At 45.4% G+C, this 18,347-nt stretch overlaps 1 protein-coding gene across 2 annotated transcripts in view; it reads left to right on the top strand.

The window, feature by feature from the left end:
- Positions 1-18,347, top strand: part of FOXK2 (forkhead box K2) — a 71,589-nt gene that overhangs the window by 46,617 nt on the left and 6,625 nt on the right. For both annotated transcript variants that reach the window (XM_024130060.3, XM_028499251.2), the window contains exons 3-8: positions 1,113-1,260; positions 4,809-4,955; positions 10,058-10,251; positions 11,072-11,247; positions 12,375-12,671; positions 12,893-13,102. In XM_024130060.3, the coding sequence (XP_023985828.1) occupies positions 1,113-1,260; positions 4,809-4,955; positions 10,058-10,251; positions 11,072-11,247; positions 12,375-12,671; positions 12,893-13,102 (1,172 nt within the window). The remainder of the gene's footprint in view (positions 1-1,112; positions 1,261-4,808; positions 4,956-10,057; positions 10,252-11,071; positions 11,248-12,374; positions 12,672-12,892; positions 13,103-18,347) is intronic.

The raw sequence follows: 18,347 nt of genomic DNA, 5'->3' as shown, positions 1-18,347 counted from the left end.
AGTTGTGGCTCACTGGTCTAGTTGCTCCGCGGCATGTGGGATCCTCCCAGACCAGGGCTCGAACCCATGTTCCCTGCATTAGCAGGCAGATTCTCAACCACTGTGCCACCAGGGAAGCCCACTTGACTTTTTTTTAGTCCAAAACGTAAATGAGATCTAGCCATACATACTGTTCTATAACTTACTGGATTTTTTTTTTTTTTTGCGGTACGCGGGCCACTCACTGTTGTGGCCTCTCCTGTTGCAGAGCACAGGCTCAGGACACGCAGGCTCAGCGGCCATGGCTCACGGGCCTAGCTGCTCCGCGGCATGTGGGATCCTCCTGGACCGGGGCACGAACCCATGTCCCCTGCATTGGCAGGCGGACTCTTAACCACTGCGCCACCAGGGAAGCCCTGGATTTTTAAAACAGTCTTATCTTGGCATCCTTCCATTTCAGTAGCTTGTTCTCTTTTGTTAAGTATAATACTGTACAGAAAAGGGAGAATAAGTTAAATACATAACTTGGTGAATTATCACAAATGAATGTGGCTCTTAATCAGCAGAGATCAAGAATCAGAACATTCTCAGCGTCATGGCCAAGCCCTACCTTGTGAAAAAAAAAAGTGCATGTTTGAAAACAGGTTCCTGTTTCTGATTTCTGGGTGTTCCCTGTGAGCCCGTTACAGCCTGCATGTCTGTATACACGGCCTCCGCCCCTCTTTGTGCGTCCTGTCTTCAGCCTCACTGCTGTCCCCCTCTTCAGACTCCCCCTGACCTTTCCGGTGTAGCTGGAAGCCACGTCCTTTGTCGCAGTCTGTCCTCAGCTCCCTGGTGGGAGGGGGCGAGCAGAGCAGTGGTCTGTGTCCCTCTACCAGGCTGAGCCCTGGAGCCATCATGCATGGTTCTGTGTCCTTGGTAAGTTCCTAAGATGACATATGTGGAAGCAAATACCTGATTTCTTAGGGTGATCTTAAATTTCACAGAGTTAATGAGTCCATTTTTCCATGGAAAATGCTGGAGTTCTCTTACTTTTAAAATTTGTTTTCCTTGAAATAAGAGTCAGTTATTGAAACACAGTGTGATGTACGTTTTACCATAGACTGATAAGAACAACCTTTTCTCGTCCACAGTGCTGCGAACTCCTGTCCATCCAGCCCCCGGGGAGCAGGGTCTTCAGGGTACAAAATGGGCCGTGTGATACCATCTGACCTCAATTTAATGGCCGACAACTCACAGCCAGAAAATGAGAAGGAAGCTTCAGGTGGAGACAGCCCAAAGGTAAATGTTTTATAGCCTCGAAACAGAACCCAGGGCCTGTTGGAGAGCCAGCTGTCCTCACTTCATTGCCTGCATGTCAAGGAACACCCCCCCAGGGCCTTTTGAGAAGTGCATGTCTGCGTGGATGTTGGGTCATTGCTGAGCATGTTTTCAGTGCTGGGCACTAGAGATGCATTCTTTTGGTCATTCAGCACTGGGCCCTCTTTGGTGGCAGCTATGGGCCCAGGTGCTGAGAGCTTGAACCCTTGGTCCTCACAAGGTCACTGCCTGGTGTCCTAGGAGATCACTCTTGGGATTTAGTCCTCCTGTCCCAGATGCTGAAGCTTGCACACACACACATGTCTGAATGTACATGTGAACACATATGCACACAAACATACACTTTAGAGAGGACACATCAGTCCCCCTTTTGGATGGTAATTATTATTATTTTTTAAAATTTTATTTATTTTATTTATTTGGCTGCATCGGGTCTTAATTGTGGCATGTGGGATCTTCGTTGTGGCATTCAGGATCTTTCATTGTGGCACGCAGGCTCTTCGTTGCGGTGCGCGGGCTTCTCTCTAGTTGTGGAGCACAGGCTGCAGAGTGCGCAGGCTCAATAGTTGCGGCATGCGCGGACTCAGTAGTTGTGGTGCTTTGGCTCAGTAGTTGCAGCATACAGGCTAAGTTGCTCTGCGGCATGTGGGATCTTAGTTCCCTGACCAGGGATCAAACCCACATGCCCTGCATTGGAAGGCGGATTCTTAACCTCTGGACCACCAGGGAAGTCCCTGGATGGTAATTATTGATGGCCCATAGTAGGACCCTGCCTATTTCTATTATTTGACCCAGTAATACCCCTTCTAGGACTTCATTTAAGGGAAATGGACAAAAATCTCAAAACAAAAGTTCATATAAAACAAAATTGAAAGCAACCTAAATGCCCCTGAGGAAAGAATGATTAAGTAAGGGAATATTATGTGGCATAGTTACTGATATGGAAGTGCTCTTGATACAATGCTACGTGAAAAAAATAAAATAAAACCAGGCATAGTGTTACTTCATGTATTTATAAAATGTGGTATATTTGTGTCATAGGACACGTTACAGCCATGGGAATGGATAAGCCATGGCTGCACACTGTCTCTCCACAGCAGCCAGGAGCCTCTTGCACAGGGTGATGGGCAGGGGCAGACACAGAGGGGCACCCTCTGTTGGATTCCATTTTTGTCCATAGTCCATTTGCCTGTTTAAAACCAGGCAAAACTAAATTGTTTCAAGATGCATTCTTAGATGGTAAAACTTAAGTCACAGTAAGGTTATGATTAGTATAAAATGTCAGGAACAGTGGTGGCCTCTCTGGGAGGCAGAGGGGGCACGAGGAAGCTTCTGAGACGTGGGCTGTGTTCTCTCTTGATTTAGTGTTGGTTGTACTGTTGTTCACTTTACAAAAATTTGTTTTTACCTGATATGGATGTATTATGGGCTTTCCTGTCTGTGTTATGTTTTTCAATATAAAAAAGCTTTTTTAAAAAATTGAAACGTATAGAAGAAAGATAACAAGGAAACACAGCAGCATAGGCAGTGAGGAAGGCTTTGTACTCTCACCTGGTATGGACTCCAGCTCAGCCATTCCACCGTCCCTTTCCTGTAACTCAGCGTGAGCTCACTCAGGGGACAGACAGGTCAGAGCCTGGCCCAAGTGCTCAGGAAATACCAGCTGTTTAAAAGTGGGGTGCTGGGGACTTGCCTGGTGGTGCAGTGGTTAAGAATCAGCCTGCCAGTGCAGGGGACACGGGTTCGAGCCCTGGTCCTGGAAGATCCCACATGCTGTGGAGCAACTAAGCCCATGCACCACAACTACTGAGCCTGCGCTCTAGAGCCCAAGAACCACAACAGCTCAGCCCGAGTGCCAAAACTACTGAAGCCCGTGCGCCTAGAGCCCGTGCTCCACAGCAAAGGGAAGCCACCGCAATGAGAGGCCCGCGCACTGCAACGAAGAGTAACCCCCACTCGCCGCAACTAGAGAGAGCCCGTGCGCAGCAACAAAGACCCAGTGCAGCCATAAATAAATAAATTAATGAATGAGTGAATGAATGAATGGATGGGTGGGGTGCTAACGGACTTCCCTGGTGATCCAGTGGCTAAGACTCCCAATTCAGGGGGCCCGGGTTCGATCCCTGGTCAGGGAACTAGATCCCACATGAACTTAAAAAAGATTCCACATGCCGCAACTAATAAAAGATCCTGCATGATGCAGCTAAAGATCCCGCACGTCACAACGAAGATTCCGCGGGCCACACCCACGTGCCACAATTAAGACCTGGTGCAGCCAAATAATTTAAAAAATAAAAAAAGTAAATAAAAGTGGGGTGCTGGGATAACAGGTGGTTCAGTCTTCCAGTGTAGAGCACATGCCCACGGCCAGCTGTCAGGACTAAAGTTAGCCTGTACAGGTGAAGCCTGCATTCCGTTCTTTGGCACTTCACTTCCCTTCCTCACCCATCCTACAGTCCTCTGCTTGTCTGCCTATTTGTATTTATCTCTAAACAATATCTAAATTGTTCATTTCTAAACCTCATATAAGGAGTATCATCTTGAATGTATTCTTTTGCAGCTTACTGTTTACATTCAACGTTAGGTTTTGTGGTTTCTCTGTTGATATATGTATTTCCCAGTTCACAGCCAGAGGTACACCCTTTCCCCAGTGGCCTTGTGCATGTGTATGGGGTTCTGAGTTGTCACAATGGCAAAGAGCCACTGGTGGCTTTGAGTGTGCTGGGACCAGGAATGCCAACATCCTGTGGTGTGCATGGCAGCCCTGCACACCTGAACAATGCCTGCCCAAGTGCCTTGGACCCCCGTGTGGGAACCCTGCGTCTGGCTCCTGGTGCTCTCCCCTGCGTGGCGTTTTCTTACAGGAGGAGCCTCTTGATGGACACTTGTTTCTGAGTGGTCCTCACTCTGGTGCTGGGGTGTTCAGCATTCTTGCCCCATCTCCTTGTGTGTATGAGGACCCCCACAGGGGCCTGAGAGAGGGTGGCTCACTCCACTCTTTGCCACCACTGTCCTGGCCCAGCTCTTCATTTGTCTGCTAGAGCCACGTGATGGGCCTCTGGCATGGTTTAATATGCATGCTGTGGACCCTCCTGAAGTGAGGCAGCTTTTCTCATTTTCTTATTCTTTTCGTTTTTACCATTTGGACTTTTTCCTTATGTGGTTTTAATGTTCTTTTTTATGCTGCTGTACATGCATCCACTTGCTTCCTCCAAATTTTCCAAATGCTTTCCCATCATATTTTATTACTTTTTTTCTTCCCCCTGCCACGCAGCTTGTGGGATTTTAGTTCCCTGACCATGGATCAAACCTGGGCCCTCAGCAGTGAGAGCGCAGTGTCTTAACCACTGGACTGCCAGGGAGTTCCCCCCATCATATTAGATTACTTTTATAGGAAGGAAAACTAAGCATTATCATAGGAATGCTCAAAAATGTCAAGAATCCTGAATTTTAGTAAATTTAGTAAAAATTTTGATAACTTCAATACTTTTTTTTTAACTTAAACACAGGATGATTCAAAGCCACCTTATTCCTATGCACAATTAATCGTACAAGCAATTACGATGGCTCCTGATAAACAACTCACCCTAAATGGAATTTATACGCACATCACGAAAAACTATCCCTACTACAGGACTGCGGACAAGGGCTGGCAGGTAAATCCATTTCAGCTGTTATTAAATGTTTCTGTTACATGTCTTGTAGATAGATGCTGGTTGGCAAATGAGAAGAGAATTGAGCTGCTATGTATGTAGCTGGGGCACAGGTAGAATGAGATGAGTGAGGGTCTTTTGTGCCGAGAAAGGAAGAGGCCTGTTGCCACACTGTCTCTGACCTCCTTAGCGCGGAGTGGGAGGAATAGTGGTTCTAGAAGAAATCTCAGCACTGTTTCTTACTGTTATGGTCTCCATGGATGGGAAAGGTGTGGATCGTTTGAGATGTTTCTCTTTGACCAGTGCAGTTCATGTGTCTAAAGTGAGGGAGAGTTAAAAATCCTGTCCATCCATTTACTTTGGCATTCTTCTGTCTTCCTTAGCTATACGTCTGCTGATATATGTAGCTTTTTGATGTTTGCACAGATATGGTTTTCAAACTGTTTTACTGAGGAATGCTTTCTTCAAAAGATACCTCCTCCAGTTGGCCAGTATACAAAACAGATGAACACAGCACTGCCCTGTTTCAATTGTCCACCTGTACTTCCAGCCTATTCCTAGGCTGTGAATCCAGGCCTCCTCAGAGGACACTTTGAAATTGGTGCATAGTATTTCTATCGTTCAGCTTTTTAATTTACTTTAATTTTTAAACCTCTACATTGTGTATGTTTTTCCTTGTTCTGCGTGTCTGTGTTATGTGTGGCCATTTACTAGGTGTTTAGCAGGACCTCACTAATTCAGACAGTATGGGAAAGGGTAAGTTTGAAGTATGGACTAGTAAAAGCATCACAAAAGAGAGAAGAAACATACATTTACATATTTTGAATTTATTAAGTAACCTGGAATGGCTACAGAATTCCTTTGAGGCTTAATGAGTAAATGATCCTTTGAAAAATGCATCTGTTGAACCATAACCATAATCAAGTGATGTGGGCGGGGTAGGGGGGTAAGCCATCCTGTTTAACAGAGGGTAAATACTTTTTTCTTCTACCTGCAGATGTGTAAACGTGTTGTAATAAAAATAGTGTTCCAGCCAAATCCTGACTATTTCCTCTGTAAGGGGTCTTTAGTCATGTAAAGACTAAAGGTACAAAATGAGACCTAGCCTATCCTCCTGACCTCTGGAGCATCTGTGCCCTGCCCGCCTTCCTGTTCACAGCAAGGTGGCATTTCTTAGTTGGCCATGAGGGAAACAGTGGCTCGGGAGAACACTTCCGTATCCAGCTACCTGGCAGTTCTCTTAAGATGATGTACAATTAGGTCCCAGCAGTACTTACCGTATTTGAATCTGTAACATTGAGGTTATGCTACAAAGAAAACGAAAAACAAAAGAAGCGGAAGCAGACGACAGTCTGTATCCATGTCCATGTCACACAGCTCCCTGGGCACAGGCAGGTGAGGTCTGTCACAGAGTGTCCTGTCCAGGAGCTGTGTGTAGAATTCTGATCATTTGAAATGCCAGTGAGCTGGGTTGTAATGGGAGTGAGTGTTTCTGAAAAGCTTGGCCAGACTTTCAATGGTGTGTTTCCCTTCTGGTCGTATTTCCCTGTGCTTTGTAGCATCCATTTATGGGAGAACTGATTCCGTGCATCACAGGGTTTTCTTGCTAAAGAAGACTGAAGGCTGAAGGGCGACCTCCTCCTGGCCTCGGGGTCCTGGGGAGTGAGTCAGTCAGGAGGGGCCGTGATCACAGAGAGGCGAGGCCTGTGGAGGTGACCCCTGAGTTCACTGATTGCTGCTGGCTCCTGAAGTGACTTCACAGCCCACTTAGAACTGAGGGTTATAAACACCCTCTCTACTGAACTGTCATTAACGCTTGTTTTTATTGAAACATCTTCTTTTCTGTCCAGATAAAGGTTTGTAAGGGTGACTGCGCCTCTTGCCTGTGTAAGGCTGTTCCTGGGACATTTCACACCTCCTGCTCGAGCTATTTTAGCGGGAAAGGGGTTTCTTGCTCCAGCCCTCCTTTAATTCATGGATATGCACTCAGATTCCTGTCCTCAGCAGTCCTTGCTCTCCGCAGCATGCCCGCATGTGTCCTTTTCTGTCATGGGACTCTCTGAGCTGCCCATCCTGAGGGACTGCCCTTACAGACTCTACACGGAAGGCTCATTCCCATTCCCTCTCTCCTGGCTGAAAACAAAAAGCCTTCTATTTTGCAACCTTGTTTCATAAAAGACCCATATCCTTTTTCTTTTGAGAAAAAAAAAAAAACTGTCAACCAGAACAGCCCATTTTTCAAGTGTGAATTTGAAGACTGCATCCTGCCCTCCCCAGTGGGGCAGGGGAGGTGGCAGTGCCATGCTTCTCAGAGCTCAGGTCCCAGTGCTTGAGCCCCTTGCTCTGCCTCAGTTCCTAAGATGACGCCTGTGGACACTTCCCTCCACGCCAGTTCTGAGCACTTAATGGAAATCCATGGTTCCTTTCAGACTTAACTTTCGGTATTTTGCAGTCTACCCATGCCAAAAGCTTTTTGATTAATCCGGAGCAAATTTGAGGATAAAGCAAGATGGTCTGAGTAACAGTAGCTGGAAAGATGGCATATCTCTTTTGGTTGCATACTTATGCCAAAATGTTTTACTTTGTTATGACTTATAATTTTACCCCGCTCAGAATTGAGGTATTTGTTGTGACTGAAAAGTTTGAGAATTCTGGAGCTCTTGGCCTCTGAAAGGACCAGAGCTGGTTTCTGAAAGTAGAGGGAGTGACTTGTGCTCACCCGCACCCTGCACACTGGACTCTCCTCTGGAAGGTCCTTCCCTTAAATTTCTTTACAAGTCCTTACTATGCTGAATACACACTGGCAAATGCTCAGTGCTGAGTGGGACTAACAGACACAAACTGCCCATGAGAAGTGTAGGTTACGGGCAGGAAGGCTGGAGGTGCTCAGGGAGGACAGCACAGAGCAGGCACGAGTGATCAGCTCTGCGCCTTTCCCCTTTGTCAGCTGGGTTCTGGGAACTAGCCCCTACTGGGGAGAATTGCGGGGAAAGAGAATGTGCACAGTATTGCAGATCCTTTTCTTCGTATTTAGTTTTAAATAATAACCTGCCTTCTCTCTGAATACTTTAAAATAATTTCTGAGTCACTGGAATTGAATCAGTGTGGTTTAAATGTATATAGCTTGGTTTGATCAAATTACAAAGGCCTTAAATTACCTTAGAAATACAATTTTTTCTGTGTATACATTAATTATCTCTTATTACCTCTTCATGTTTTCTAGAGTCTTGTTGGCTGGAGAATCACAGGTGACCAGTAATTGGGCTCATTTGTCTGTGAGATTGTTGTCAGAGCGCAGAGGAAGTTAGACCCTCTTTTGTTGGTGCAGACTGGGTTCTGTTACATTTTCAGAACAGAAAATAGCAACTCCCTGACCTAAGGACTTAACTGTACAGTTTGTCTGTGGTGTGAGGGTTAACGGAACAGCTGTATTGCTGATCCTGGTCCTGACCTTTGTCAGTGGGTAGAAATCCTAGTGCCCAGTCCCCTGAAGTAGCACTTCCTGCCTCCAGATTCCCACTGTGCTAACCTCCCTTTCTCCTCCTAACAACATGCATGTGAACCTACTTCACCCCAGTCAGTTCAGTTCCAGCCTTCACTTGAGGCTCGGCACCTCCCTTGTCACGTGTCACCTAGCACTGTGGCTTAGTGGTCACTTCTGAGCTCCCATCTGGGTGCCGGCCTCCCATGGCACAGTCAGGAACTCTGGACCCTCACCTACAGTTCACAGTGAGAGTGTCCTCCAGTGTCATCATCTGGGCTGGCTTTTCTCAGTCTTTTTTCTTAGAATCTGCCTTCTACTCCACACTCGAAAGGTCTGAATGCAGATGGAGAAGGATTGCCTTCTCTGTCTTGGTGGGGGCACCAATAACAGATTCGATTTTCTGGAGGGATTGGTAGGTGCTGGTTGGTTATCAGCCAAACCCTATGATAAAACGTCATAGCAAGTATCTGTGGTTATGCATATATTCTAAATCTAATATACTACATCTACTTATAAACAATCTCACAAATCACAGACATAGCTTAGCCTGTCCCTTCATGTTGCCAGTGAGGTGACTGACATCCACAGGCATTGGTGGTTCGTCATGGCCTGTGACTGGTCTGGTTCTTGAATAGTCCCTTAGATTGGTTGTAAAGTAGTACTTGACATGTTTTGATTTCTGAGCCACCTCTGGGAATTCAGAATTTCAGGTCGTGACTAGCAGTTCTATTAGAAAGTTAGCTGGAGAACTTAGAAATGATTTTTGGATAGCCAGAATTTTAGTTTGGGTTGAAACTTTAATAGTTTAATTTATTAATTTTAAATTTAAGCATTAGTGTAAATGCCGAAAGGATTTGAATGCAGGACTTCCATCCAGCTTTTCCTGACCTTTCGTAGGTCTCAGATTTCGGTGCATCAGGGAGCTGTCCTCAAATTACGTGTAAACTATGAGCTGAGCTTTTTGTAATAGAAAGAAGAATGGACTTACGAATTGAGAAAATTTTTCTCAATGTGCCTCACAATATTATTCTGAGAATCAAAGTATATAGAAGTGCTTTTACGGGAAGATGGTGTCAATAATATTTCTCAAACTTTGGCTCATTTTTTCTCCTTTGCTGGTTTGCCAAATACCTTATGCTGGATTAATTCATTTTAAAGGCTGTGACAGTTTCTATAAGCTAATTTTGTGCTCAAAAAAGTATTTTAAAGGAATAGTGGATTTCAGCGCTGTCCTTCTCCAAACAGGGAGAGGTCACAGTGATAGCCCTTGATTTCCTACCTGGTAAAAAGGTGGAAGTTGACATTTTTCCCGTTGGAAATAGCCTCTTTCCGTGTGGTGTAGATTTCTCACCCCTTCCCCATTCCCCAGTTCCCTTCCTTGCCTCCTGGTGCCCATCCTGCCATGCTGTTCACAGTGCCCTGTGTCCTTGTGTCTTTTCCTCTGTAGAAGCCACGTCGCAGCCTCTGAGTAGTCACACCCCGCAGTTCCTCCTTCACTTTGGGGAGGGCCGGTTCCTTCCAGCAGAGCTGCAGGACCTTTGCAGGGCACTAAAACTGGGGCACATTTTTATTTCTCAGCAAAGAAATATATGAATTCTACGTATTTTTTTATGTTTCATAGAATTCAATTCGCCACAATCTCTCTCTGAATCGTTATTTCATCAAAGTACCACGTTCCCAGGAAGAACCAGGCAAAGGCTCATTCTGGAGGATAGATCCTGCCTCTGAAAGCAAATTAATAGAGCAGGCTTTTAGGAAAAGACGGCCTAGGGGCGTGCCTTGCTTTAGAACCCCTCTGGGACCGCTCTCGTCTAGGTAAGGAAAAAAGACAAACAAAAAGACCTCATTTAATGGTCAGTAAATTTACCTTTGATGTATTGGTAAATTTTCCTTTCGAAAATGAAGGAATTACCAAATGCATTATGATTAAATGTTGGGTTGGGGATTTGGAAAAAAAAAAAAAAGTGTTGGATGCCACCCATGTATTTTTGTTTCTAGTGGTCTGAAACAATTCAGAATATAAAGTTTTACTTAAATTTCATTCCTGTGTAACACTGTTGCTTCGTTGAATGCATATTGTCGATATGATGAGTCGGCAATATCACGATGCCACGTTGATGAATAATGTTTTTTCCTTTTTCTTGGATGTGAAAAGCTCTTTAAAGCTACATCTTAGCTGCTTAAACTCAAGATTGGTTTATACGGTGTTAATTGCCTGATTTTAAAATCCATATTTTTAGCTCCATTAGTAGATTTCTGTTTTTAAACAAAAAAAGAAATGACTGTAACGTTAAGTCTTGAGCCCCAGCCGGCTTGCACGCTGCTGGCTCCTGCTGCCTGGCTGTGGGTGGGAGCTGCTTAGGGAAGCAACCAGTCCCACCCCATGCTGTGCGGCCTGTGCTGGGTGTGGAGCAGCGGTGCCCTGCATACAGTGGCTCTGTCACAGCCATGCCAGCCTTGCTGAGTGTCCGTCTCAGGTCACAGGCATCACACCTAAAGTAAGACTTATGGAACTGTAGTTGGTTGGCAGAAGATAAATGACACCTTTGTTTTTGCAAAATACGCCTGTTAAAACAAGGCAGCTTTATGAGTGTTTTACCTGTAAAAATCCACTGTCTTCTTTTTGGTCATACAGAAGTGCCCCAGCCTCTCCCAATCATGCTGGAGTGCTGTCTGCTCACTCCAGTGGCGCCCAGACCCCTGAGAGCCTGTCGAGGGAAGGTTCACCGGCCCCTCTGGAGCCCGAGCCTGGTGCCTCACAGCCCAAACTCGCTGTCATCCAGGAGGCACGGTTTGCCCAGAGTGCACCAGGTGAGATGTGCAGAGGGCAAGTGTGGTGGGAGTGGGGTGGGTCAGATAAGCATGTGAGCCAGTCTCATCAGAGAAGAAATAGCAAGAGGCCTTGGATCCTTTGCACTTGTGCCTGATACTTTCTGCATAGTACCTGAATGTTATTATATAGGCTCTGGAAAATTAATTGCGTTAAAAAAAAAATCAGTCAACATTCTTTTATGACTCTGTGTAGGTGCCTGAAAAATTTTAGAATTAACCCGTTTCTTAGTTGCTTCATCATTCAAAAATCTATGAAAAAGATTCCCCTCATAAAGAAATTACATAAATTAGACGAAGTAGACATTAGCAGCAAAAAAAAATGTCTATTTAATGAATAGGTGAGCATTTCTCAGTGTACTTACAAAGTCGCAATGTAAAATAAAAATATGTGCCCTGGGGAATTAAAAAAAAAAAAAAGTAGTGTGAAAATGTGTCCAAAGTAATTCTGTTATGGTTCCTAGTTGGTTGGCAAAATGTGCATTTTGGTATATTGGAATTCCTGGCCATGCTGGCAACACCCCCTGCCAGCCCCCATTCCTGTTGCTGGAGCCCAAATCAGAAAGAACAGAGACTGGCAGAGCTGCTGGGTGCCAGCTCTGTCTCCACACTTCCTGCTCCTCTGCACCCATCATAAGATGGAGACTTTGATCTTGGGGAACATGGCCCCCTCCTTCAGGCTTCATTGGGCAGCTTCTTCCCATATATTGTGTTGAGGTTTTCTTTTTCATGATGAGAGAACTGTGGGAAAAAGTGTTGTAAGAAATCTGAACAGGCACTTCCCTGGCGGTCCAGTGGTTAAGACTCTGTGCTTCCACTGCAGGGGGCCCGGGTTCGATCCCTGGTCAGGGAGTACCGCATACCACATGATGTGGCCAGAAAAAGGGAAAAGAAATCTAAACAAAGCAGAGATTGCCTTTTTAGCAGTTAGATATACATTAAATATCCCCATTAAATATGTCATTTCTTTCATCATGAATGACTTTATTATTACCAGGCAAAAGGGGCCATGTCCTGTTTTCTTAAATCAGTCTGCATGTTGCTAGTGAGGGATCGTAGTTAGTTGATTTGGGATGTATGAGCCTCACCCCCACTCCCGTCCTCGGTAGGCTCACCTCTGTCTAGTCAGCCCGTCTTAATCGCCGTGCAGCGACCACTGCCACCGACGATCAAGCCTGTTACCTACACTGTCGCCGCCCCCGTGACCACCTCGACCTCCCAGCAGCCCGTCGTGCAGACGGTTCACGTCGTCCACCAGATCCCAGCGGTGTCTGTCACCAGCGTGGCCGGACTGGCCCCGGCAAACACGTACACCGTCGCAGGACAGGCCGTGGTCACTCAGGCGGCCGTGCTGGCCCCCCCTAAGGCAGAGCCACAAGAGAATGGAGACCACAGAGAAGTAAAAGGTGAGCAGTGGAAGCAGTCACTTCGGGCAGCTTTTAAGCTCTTAGAAACCCGCCAGCCTCATTCATCCTGACACCCTTGCTAACATGTTACGTAATGTTGTGCTGGAGCAGGGCTGCTCGCCGCCTGGTTTGTTGTACTTCAAACTAGTGAGATTTCTGTAAGCTACCCAGTAATATTAGTTGGTGTCATTTTCTTCTCTTTTCCTTTTCTTTGAATTTAGTGAAAGTAGAACCTATTCCTGCGATTAGCCATGCCACACTAGGTGCCGCTGGCCGGATCATTCAGACGTCACAGACCACCCCTGTCCAGACGGTCACCATAGTGCAGCAGGCACCTCTAGGTCAGCACCAGCTTCCAATAAAAACTGTAACACAAAACGGGACTCACGTGGTGCCAATCCCCGCCGCCGTCCACGGCCAGGTGAATAATGGTAAGCAGTGTCCTCCATGGGTTACTGGGTGCTAACAACTCGAGCAAAGGTCCTCTGCTGTCCTTTTATGAAGCGTGGTGTTCAAGGTTTTCACTCTGACTGTTACAATTTTAATTTTTTTGTCTGAAGAAATGTTTGCATTTATAAACTATAGGAAACTGAATAGTGCTACAGGATACCGGGGAATTGGCCGTGGGAATTCGCTCCCATGTGATTCGGAGGAGCCATCTGAAGAGAGAAGCATTTCTAAATATAGTAACTCCCCTACATATGAACAAGTTCCATTCCAAGAGCGCGTTCTTAAGTCCAATTTGCTCATAAGTCCAACAAAGTTAGCCTAGGTACCCAACTAACACAATTGGCTGTATAGTACTGTACTGTTAATAGGTTTATAATAACTTTTCATACATATAATACATAAAAAACAAACACAAAAAATAAAATTTTAAATCTTACAGTACAGTACCTTGAAAAGTACAGTAGTACAGCACAACAGCTGGCATACAGGGGCTGGCATGGAGTGAACAGGTAAGAAGAGTTGCTGACTGGAGGAGGGAGAGGAGGTGGGAGGTGGTAGAGCTGAAGGATCGTCAGCAATAGGGGACGGAGGGCAAGCTGCAGTTTCACCCACGCCTGACATTGATGGAATGCACATTTGCATCTTGAAAGTTTGCAACTTGAAGGTTTGTATGTAGGGGACTTACTTATCTAGAGAGATGAAAATACTCTCACCTTTTGTAGACATCTGGGTGTGGCCTAGAAGCAACCTGGGGGCTGTCCCAGCTGATCTGTCCAATGGCGGTGCCCTCCCCTGGGGCAGGGGTGTGCTTGAAAATATCTGATGGTGGAAGGGGAGAATGCTAGTCTCCTGTTCTCTTTGCTCTGAAAGCCCTCTGGAGCCCCGTGCACATAGCTCCACGGATGTTCTGACATGGACGAGCCTAAGGGAGCTTGGCTTTTAAACCACAGGACAGAGAACCTTTTTCCACCCAGTCCTGTGGAGCAGTGTGAAGGGTAGGAGTCCAGCTGGCTGTTAAGTCAGCTCAGGAGTTTGGGGTCCTTGGAACTGGTGTTCAGACGTCTTTGCAGTGGGTCTTCGCCCGGCATGTGGAGTGCTTGCTGTCCACACATGTGGGCTGTCGTGATGCAACTACAGGACTCCAAGCAGTAGAATCAGAAGCTGCTGGCTCAAAGTAGCTCTCTGTGCCCAGAGATAGTTTCTTGGAAAGAGGGTGGGGAACAGAAGGCTTAATTGTGTTGACCTCTGAATCCTTCCTTACTGAGCTATTAAGGGACAGAGACCTGGGACAGACACCTCATGTGATTCTGCTTCCCCCTTGCTCCTCCCCAAATTTAATGGACAAACAATATCTGCAACCTTTTCTAGGGAAGACTAACCACTGAGAGTTTTTTGTTTTTAAGTAATAGGTAACATGCCACTTGTGGATAAATGGAGAAGTTTGCAACCAGTTGCCCATTTAAAATGCTTTCTTCCTCAAGCCCGATGTCTCCTAAGTAACTAAGAGTTTTTCAGGCCTCATTCTTCTTTTCTCCATGAATAACTTGGTTGTCACAGGTGGTCCAGATGTGGCAAACCTGGTGGCCCTGTGTGTGGCTGGGAGCAGGTGGTGTCAAGAGGTGGACGGTCTATTTCTGGTCAGAGCCGTTCTTCCATCTTAAGCCATGGCGTAGGCTGTTGATTCCCAGATGCCATATGCCTTAGAATCACTCAAGGCCTCCCTCCCAGAGTCCCCAACTGAGCAGGTCTGGCCTGGGACCCAAGAATGTACATTTCTCACATGTTCCAGACTTTCTGAGAACCGCTGTGCAGCTCAGGGCCCTTTTATGGCCACCTGTCTTAAGGAGTTTGAGAAACTGTGTATCCCTTTCACATATTTAAATTGGTGTCTAAAATTTTTCTTTATAAATTTAATAAGCAAGGAATTAAATTTTCCACTATTGAAAATAGTGATGTTTTATTTTATTTGTTGTTTTTGTTTTTTTGCGGTACGTGGGCCTCTCACTGCTGTGGCCTCTCCCATTGCGGAGCACAGGCTCCGGACGCGCAGGCTCAGCGGCCATGGCTCACGGTTCACGGGCCCAGCCGCTCCGCGGCATGCGGGATCCTCCCGGACCGGGGCACGAACCCGCGTCCCCTGCATCGGCAGGCACACTCTCAACCACTGTGCCACCAGGGAAGCCTGTGATGTTTTATTTTAAAATATTTTTTTTTTAATTTTAATTTTTTGGCTGCGCCGTACAGCTTGCGGGATCTTAGTTCCCCAACCAGGATTGAACCTGAGCCCTCAGCAGTGAAAGTACGGAGTCCTAACCACTGGACCACGAGGGAATTCCCAATACTGATGTTTTAAAATAAAACTTACATTATTCTTTTAAACGCGCTCCTGGCTCTGAATACTGCTCTGATTTGATGCCCATTCTCACCCGCATATCAGCACACAGACAAGCAGGCTCGCCAGTCCTCGTGGCTCAATCTCATGTCCCCCACAGATTTTGTGCTAGTGCCACATACTTTATGCTTAAATGTCATTTACTGAGTACATATTTTCTTAGCAATAATAAAATGGAGAAATATTAAAGATTTAATTGTCTATGACTATAAGGATTCACTTGTCAATTGTTATAACTATAGAACTGATCAAAACCAAACTTATAATTCTTTAAAAATTGTATTTAGGAATTCCCTGGCGGTCCAGTGGTTAGGACTCTGCACGCTTTCACTACCATGGACCCGGGTTCAATCCCTGGTCAGGGAACTAAGATCCTGCAAGCCGCATGGCACAGCTAGCTAGCTAGCTAGATAGATAGATAGTATTAAAGATGCATTTCTCAATATGTCTGGGCTTTAAAGAAAATCACACAATTGTATTATATTGACGATCACTGCTGGGAACAGTAGGCAAAGTGCTGGGTCAGCCCTGAGAGACCTTGTTCCCACTCAGAAGAAGGAAGGGTAGAAGAAATGCTAAAACTCCTTCCAGTTTTAGTCATCTTTTAGTGGGAATTATCTGTTAGTGGGAAATTTTATTGGTTCTCCTTGAATTTAGTCTCAAACTTTTACTTAGAAATCACTTGGTCTAGAAGAGGATTTGATGTCTAGTCAGTAGTAAGTCAGGTTCACAGTGCCAGTGTTTTCACTCTTCATTTGTTTCATGCTCCATCTTGGCATTTGCATCCCCAAAAGCAGCCCAGTTGAGTGGGTGAGAGAGAGACTGTTGAGAAAGGGGAGGAGGGAGGAGGTGGCAGATCAGCTTTTAGAAAGATTCCATGGGCAGGTGGAGACTCTGATGGTGGTTTTTTTGAAAACTGCTGTTGGGTGTGATGTGGATGCTGTATGACCCAGCTGTGACCTCCCTTACCCTTGAAAGTCACTCGCAAGAAAGGGAAGCAGTGCCTAGTACTAATGAATTTTGAAAATCAGCTGCTTTGGTATTTTAAATTTTTATTATGGAAAATGACAAACTTTCTGAAAATTAATTCACAGCCAGCCTTGTTCCATATTCCCCACCCGCCCCATCTGCTCCCACCCAGATCCAGACATGTCATTCCCTGTTTTGGCATGCATCTCTAAAGATAAGGACTCTCTTTTAGTATATAAGCACAATACCACTGTTATAGTTTTAAAAATAAACAATAATTCTTTTAGTTAGTTTTTGGCTGCGTTGGGTCTTCGGTGCTGTGCACGGGCTTTCTCTAGTTGCGGGAGCGGGGGCTACTGTTTGTTGCAGAGCACAGGCTCTAGGCACGCGGGCTCAGCAGTTGTGGCTCGCGGGCTCTAGAGCGCAGGTTCAGTAGTTGTGGCGCACGGGCTTATAGTTGCTCCGCGACATGTGGGATCTTCCCAGACCTGGGCTCGAACCCATGTCCCCTGCATTGGCAGGCGGATTCTTAACCACTGCGCCACCAAGGAAGTCCCAACAATAATTCTTTTATACCCAGTGTCTCTTTAGGGTTCAAATCATCTGTATTTTTTCTTTAATTGTGGTATTCAATAAAATATACATAATATAAAGTTTACCATTTTAAAGTATGTGGTTCAGTGGCATTAAGTACATTCACAGTATTTTGAAGCCATCACCTCTAACTAGTTGAAAAGCATTTTCATCACCCCAAAAGGAAATCTCACACCCATTAAGCAGTTACTCCCCATTCCCCACTTACCTCAGTCCCTGGTAACCACTAATGTACTTTACATCTCTGTGGATTTACCTGTACTGGATATTTCCTGTGAATGGAATCGTATGAATTGTGGCTCTTCTTAGCTGGCTTCTTAGCACAGTGTTTTGAGGTTCATCCATGTTGTAGCATGTGTACATCATTCCTTAGCTGAATATGTTTCCATTTTGTTTATTCATTCATCAGTTGATGGGCATTTGGGTTGTTTCCACCTTCTGGCTATTGGGAATATTGCTGCCATGTCATTCATATATTGGTTGGAGTCCTTGTTTTCATTTCTTTTGGGTGTATACCTAGGAGTGAAATTACTGAGTTGTATGGTATTTCTCTGTTAATTTATTGAGTGGCCACCAAACAGTTTTCCTCAGCAGCCACAACAGTTTTCCATTCCATCCTCAATGATGTGCAAAGGTTCTGATTTGTCCACATCCTCACTTGGTATTTTCTCCTTTTTTTTGATCATGGCCATCTTACTCTTAATTGTGGTTTTGATTTGCATTTTCCCCATGACTAAAGGTGTTGAGCATCTTTTCATGTGCTTGTTGGTTATTTGTATAGCATCTTTGAAGAAATGTCTAAATCCTTAGACTTTTTTTCTAAATTGGGTTGTTTGTTGTTAAGTTATAGGAGCTCTTTATATATTCTGGATACTAGGTCCTGATCAGATACAGGTTTCCCCTGGTATCCAAAGTAGAGGGTTCCTGTGAAACCTAACAGATGCACAAAATGAGCCAAGGTAGAGCACAGACACTCAGAGACACAGTTCAGAGCTCTGGTGGCTTGATGCTGAGATGGAGTATGGTTCCTGCGGAGGAGCTGGGCGATGTCACTCACTGCTTGGGGTGCTGCTGCCTCTCTAATGGCTCGCTGGAAAACAAATGGTAAATGCTATTTTTGCTTTTTGCCTTTCTCCATAAAAGTGAAAATCCTCTTCAGATTTCTATTATCAAAAATGGGTAGGGCTTCCCTGGTGGCGCAGTGGTTGAGAATCCGCCTGCCGATGCAGGGGACACGGGTTCGTGCCCCGGTCTGGGAAGATCCCACATGC

Source organism: Physeter macrocephalus, chromosome 14 (assembly GCF_002837175.3).
Source record: "Physeter macrocephalus isolate SW-GA chromosome 14, ASM283717v5, whole genome shotgun sequence".
Classification (NCBI taxonomy): Eukaryota; Metazoa; Chordata; class Mammalia; order Artiodactyla; family Physeteridae; genus Physeter; species Physeter macrocephalus.
Note: the sequence above shows the minus strand (reverse complement) of the source record. Positions and strands in the feature narration are given on the sequence as shown.